Raw genomic sequence first — 6,026 nt, forward strand, 5'->3', positions numbered from 1 at the left:
CACCAAATTTATTTTAAGATAGATTTGGATAATGAAGGAATAGATCTAAGAATTATCTATCTATGATCAAGATAAAAAAAAAAATCAAGCATATATTATGATGTAATAATGCCCCTTAACACAGTCAAGTAGCTAACTTCATCACGTATACTAAGATATGCTCAATCTTTAGCTCTAGCAATTTAATGATCATAAACAAGTAGGTAAACAACTTTATGCAATTAGTGACCATTCAACTATACAAAACTTAAGGACAAGGAAATAAAGATTGAAAATTAACATGCTAGGATAATGATCTACTAAACACAAACTAAAACTAACTTTAATAATCCATAAAATCTAAATTTACACATAGTATTAGGTTTCATCTAATCTAACCAAAAGTAAAAGGTTATTAGCTCATGATTATAGAAAAACACACATAATCAAATACTAATCTAGGTTAAACATAGTAAATCTAGGCAAACTGAATGATTAATGATGAATCTTTACTTTAATCTCTCTAGTTCTTGTTCTTCAATCGAAATCCGATCTCCAAGGGTTCTTTGTTGCTTTCGGGCGAAGAAAACAACAGCTCTCTATACATTCATCTCGAATTTTGACTTAAAAATCGACTTTTATACTTGCCAAATTATAACTTCCATGTCGTGGCCATATGGTCGCCACGTTGTGGGAGTCATATCAGATGTGTATCCCTTAAGCTTCATCATTGGTCAATCGAGAAGGTTCTCAACACCACATTGTGGATCAGGAGATGCCACACGTTGGAAATCATATTTTATGTATAATTCTTCTCTTCTTCTCCTTGATACAAGCTTCAACCTCCAAGTTTCCAGTTTTGATTCGTTTTGGTCCATTCTCACGAGAATGTCTTTCTTTGGCTAAAAAATAATATTTATACTTAATAAGCACCAAATATACTTGTATTAAAACAAATATGGCTCAAATGTATTGAAATAATGCATAAATATATGTATAAATATAGCAATATCACTTTTGCCTACCGTTTTGTGTCAATAAGGGCTTGGAGGAAAGATTTGATTTCCTTGGTATTCTTGGTGTAGTTGTGGTGAGGATGATGGGTGTTTACGAGAGAAGGTTCAAAGGTGTGTGGTTCATGGTTAGGGGTCGGTTTATATATACATTTATATATACAGATCATGAAGAGATCGTGTTAGGCAGACAAAAGGACGGGGAAGGGGGAGAGATCGACAATTGGGAAAGTGAAGAGGTTGCTGGTAGGTTTAAACCCCATGTTTCAGTTTTGGTCCCTAATGTTTTAGGTTATAGCAAATTTGGTCAAAGGAAAAAAGACAAAAAAACAAGGGCATTTTCGTCAATATATATACACTTAAAGGAAGATTGCTAAACGGTCACGGTCATTGGGACTATCGGTGATACGAAAACCTCTATAGGGACAAATGTTGTTACATTTTCAATAGTATGACAAAAATGTTATTCTAAGCAAACCACATAGACCAAGACTATAATTTTCTGTATATATTTAAAGAAAGATGTATCAACTCAAAGATAGACTACAATTTCAACATTAATTCTCAATATGGTTCCATATCATTTAAAAAAAGTGCATATATTTACAAACAAAAGATTCTAATAAAGAAAGGGATATCTACCTTGAACCTGTGAAATTGACTCCTTGATATGTGAGCAGTAGAATTGACGTCGGTAAAAGGGAAATGGGGATTTTTGAATTAATTGTATGGAATGCCACGTAGTCATTATCATCATCACATCATAAGATCAAGATTCAAGACTCAGATTAAAAGAGAAAAAGCAGTTGTAGTCAGACGTTACACACAGAGTTTTACTTGTACACACACTGGTCCGTATAAGCATGGGCTTGATAACAAATTTTCTTCACTTTCGAAATGGGAGTTTGCTCAAGTGTTAGCCTTTAAAAAGCAACAACAGAATTCAATGCTAGTTGCTATTTTAATGGTACCTTACTGCTAAAATCTAAAGTGCCTTGTCACTATCATACTCATGTTTTATTTCGTGTTAAAATATTCCACAAAACACTTCTTTAATTTTTAACAGTTCATCTATAAAACTCAATGAAATTTTAATCCTCTAATCTTGTTCGTATGATATAAGAAATTAATCGTTTTTTATTACCATAAATGGCTAACCGACCCTTTTTTAACACCTTGAATATGTGTTTGTTTGAGTACCGACCCTCTTTATACGTATGAATCCTTCTTCATGAGCGAATGACTGTAACACCAAATGCATGTTATCAAGTGAGTTCTTCGATCTTATGAGCCATTGGTATATATCTCACTAAGATTTGGGTTAATCTGGATTTTTGGTCTACTGTTTTGGACATGCATGTGACATTATGACTATGGACATTAATTAGTACTTACTAAATACATTTGTTCATTGCCTTTTGGCTTAACATGCGCGTTATGAGAATAATGATTCTCAAATTTGGTGGCTATCTTTTTCACGTTTTTGGCAGTGAGTATATATGGTAAACACCCTTCTTTGAGAAGGCAATAAGTTTAACATCTAAGCTTCTAGTTATTTCAGGGGCGGAGGTTATATAGGGCCATGGGGCTGTGGCCCCCCTATTTTTTTTTTTTATATATATAGCCTTTATGTATTAAAAAAGTTATATATTATGCCCAAATCTATAAAATTTTACTTTGACTCTCCGTGTTCTTCAATTTTTATACATATTTTATTTTCGGCCCCCCTTAATCAAAACTTCAAGCTCCGCCCCTGGTTATTTGTGAGTCATTTGGTTTAGTAAATCTATAACTTTGAGTTGGTGTACTACATTGATTCTCTCTTAAATGCTTTTTAGCATTCGAATCCTCTCACATTAATTTGACATGTCAGCAATATGATATACAATAACAATAGGACTCTGTTTTCAAGAAAATAGCTAGTTGAAGGGAATGTAGAGACATTGTTTTTTACCTTCAGTTAAGGCGTAAGTCATAGTCAAGGGTAGCAAGTAGCAAATTAAAGTTGCTACATTTATGAAGCTACTTTAGCCAAGAACATGTAAAGATAATTTTGGTATCATATGGGATGACACAATGAACGTCTCAAACATTTTTTGCACAAAATTTCCGTCATTAAAAAGGGTATAGTTCGCCAATTCATATGACATCACTAATGATACTATGACCATATCATTATGATATCTAATATAACGAGCAACTATACCTATTTATATTTTAACAAACCAGTCCACTTCTACAAACTGAGTTTAGAAGCGGCATTAAGTTTTAAAACCCTAAAATAAGCCGAAAGATATTATAGAACCTTGAAAGGAAAATAATCCAATCTTTCTTGTTGTTCAAAAAAAAATCCAAGGTTTCTTGAGCATTTTTGGTATGTACGATATGGGTGTGTTGGTGAAGTTTAGAGTAAACTTTATACTAAAATTAACATCAACACAGATTAACATCAACAACCATATATATAAGAGAACTTGAATCACATGATAGTAGTACATTGCAACTTACAAATTACAATCTCATCAATTAATCAAAGAAAAATATAGATGTATATATCACTAGAATTAAGCTACTATATATGCCCTAGGGTTTCCAAGAAACCCTGATTTTCAGTCCATCTTGTTTCATTTCTAATCTTGTACTCGCATGCAAAGTTTACTTATACATTGTGCATCGTATGCTAATCTTTCAATCACTAGCGATGCACAATGCACATGGCTTTCGTGCAAAGAAGTGAAAAAAGAAGAAAGCTTAGAATAGAAAGATAAGAAAACAAGGTAAATCACTAGATATGGGTGGTGGTAGTAGAAGAAGAAGTAAAGCCACTAAGATGAGTTGTACCCCATGCAACATTGCTAGTACTCATAAACTGCTCGTTTCCTGAAATACCCAGAAAGTTTCTTGACAAATTCAACGCTTGATGTTGTTCTTGTTGATGATGATTTTCATCCATCTTCATTCCTCCAACTTGTCCACTGTAGTTCGATGGACCTTCGCCATACATCCCACCGTTAGCAGCCTCCAAAAACGGAAAGCGAGCAAATTTGCTAGTAGGGTAATTACTATCATGACCAAGATTGATCAAATCAGTTCCATTTCCAACCCCAAATGTTAACCCAAGATCCCCACCTGTATAGTGATGCAAGGGGGGCAAAATTGGAAACTGAGATGGTCGAGTATTATGCCCTAATATATCTGTGGTGCAGCTATAATTAGGAGAAATCGGAGTATTGCTAGTTGAGCTTGTAGTAGCTGTTGGGGACTTTGACCTAGAACCCCTTGATGCCTTGCTACTTTTCTTGTTTCTCCGACAACCACCACCCACTGGCACGTTCCTCAAGGCGCCACCTCTCGTCCAGTACCGCCGGCAAGTTTTGCAAAAGTGACGGGGCTGTGACAGACTGTAGTTGTTGAAGTAGCAGAACTTGGTATTAGTTGATTCACATCTAGGGCATTTCATTGCCATCTCCGGCTGTGGAAGCTTCGCCATCCTTCCACGCTCCGACGTCTGTAAAGATCTTCCATCCCCACTGCTCCCCAGCGGTTGAGGTGGTGGCAAAAGTGATGGAGGAAGCTGATGAGAAATCTCATGATCACCACCAACTCCAACACCTCCAGCTGGTTGCTGAAAAAGCAAGAAGATTAAACTGTAGGAATATACTACTACAGATTAATAAAGTAGAAACAACACAAGGAATATATGAAATCATTATCTTTTTTTAATATAAATAATCAACCTTTTTTTTTCTTTTGTGTTTTAAAATGTATATGAAATTGAAGAAAATTCATTCGTTACCTGTTGATGCCAATTAGAAGGATCTAGATAAGAAGGAAGTGAGGAGAAAACCATATCCAAATTCCAATTGGGTGCTCTCTAATTGAAAGCTCTCGCTTTTTTTTTCTTTTGTAAAAGTTTGATGGGGCTGAGTATGGTGGAGAATCACATCAATAATAAGAGACTTTCACGGAGAAAGATAGGAGCCTGGAAAGATAAAGGAAGGGAGAAGAGAGAAGGGTGTGTTGTGTTTATTTTATTTCTGTTCCATACCGCTAGCCCACACTCTCTTTTTGTCTTCCTTATATATTTCTAGGGTTTCCTTTTTCTTAATTCCTAAGCTTACAGTGACCAAGATTTGTGTACTACAGTTCTTATTCTAAAATAACAACTGTTGAGTTAAAATTGAACATCCGTATTCGTCTTTTTTAATATTTATATTTATTGAATATTTGGAAACAATGATGGATTTGTAGTGACGATTTCATCTCATGATGGAAATAGGAGCTTGGATCATGCATTTGTGGATTTATGCGACATTAGTGCATCTAGAGACACAAGTGTTTCATTATATATACTTTAAAATTATTTTATTGCTAAATACATTCTAAATATTCAATGCGTAATCTAATAAACAACAAAAAAAAGTTACCTTTAACGACGACAAATAAATCGCAGCTGGTGCCTCAAATCGTCGCTAGTACCTTCAGCGAGGACGTGTCTTCCCAAAAGGATTGTCGTTATTAACTCATAGCGAGTACTAAAAAATCTATGCCATTAGTGTCGTCTCTAATAGTGGGCGTCGCTAAAAGACCTAGTCGTCGCTATAGTTAATGTATATTTGTTGTATTGTAGTTTGTCAGGCTCGTATTCTTCGTAATCGACTCATGTCTTTGAATTATGTTATATATAGTGATTTAATGAAAACGATTATTTTCATCGTTAAGTTTACTCATGATAATCTTTGTTCTATTGAATTTGATGCTTATTGCTTTTCTGTGAAGGATTTTCAAACCAAAAAAAATTCTCCTTCAATGTCAGCTTTGGTGACTTATACCTTGTCACGTTACTTACCAATCAAGCTTTAGTCTCTCCTAATTCTACCATTTGGCATCAATGGCCTGGACACCTCGATTAAGAAGCTTTTAATCAGCTATCTACGCAAAATTTAATTCCTTACAAATACATTAAAATTCAACTTTATGTTAGTCTTGCCAGTTACACATGCATGAAAAGCTTCCTTTTACATTGTTGAATTC

General features: G+C 34.6%; 1 protein-coding gene across 1 annotated transcript; it reads right to left on the reverse strand.

Annotated features, from left to right (window-relative positions):
- Window positions 1-3,435: 3,435 nt before the first annotated feature.
- On the reverse strand, window positions 3,436-5,050 carry LOC111893315 (dof zinc finger protein DOF3.6). Its single transcript, XM_023889379.2, has 2 exons — window positions 4,789-5,050; window positions 3,436-4,617 (listed from the first exon to the last, which is right to left on the reverse strand). The coding sequence occupies exons 1-2, from the start codon at window positions 4,840-4,842 to the stop codon at window positions 3,778-3,780; spliced, it is 894 nt and encodes a 297-aa protein (XP_023745147.1). The 5' UTR covers window positions 4,843-5,050; the 3' UTR covers window positions 3,436-3,777.
- Window positions 5,051-6,026: the final 976 nt, after the last annotated feature.

This window comes from Lactuca sativa, chromosome 8, assembly GCF_002870075.4.
Source record: "Lactuca sativa cultivar Salinas chromosome 8, Lsat_Salinas_v11, whole genome shotgun sequence".
NCBI lineage: Eukaryota > Viridiplantae > Streptophyta > Magnoliopsida > Asterales > Asteraceae > Lactuca > Lactuca sativa.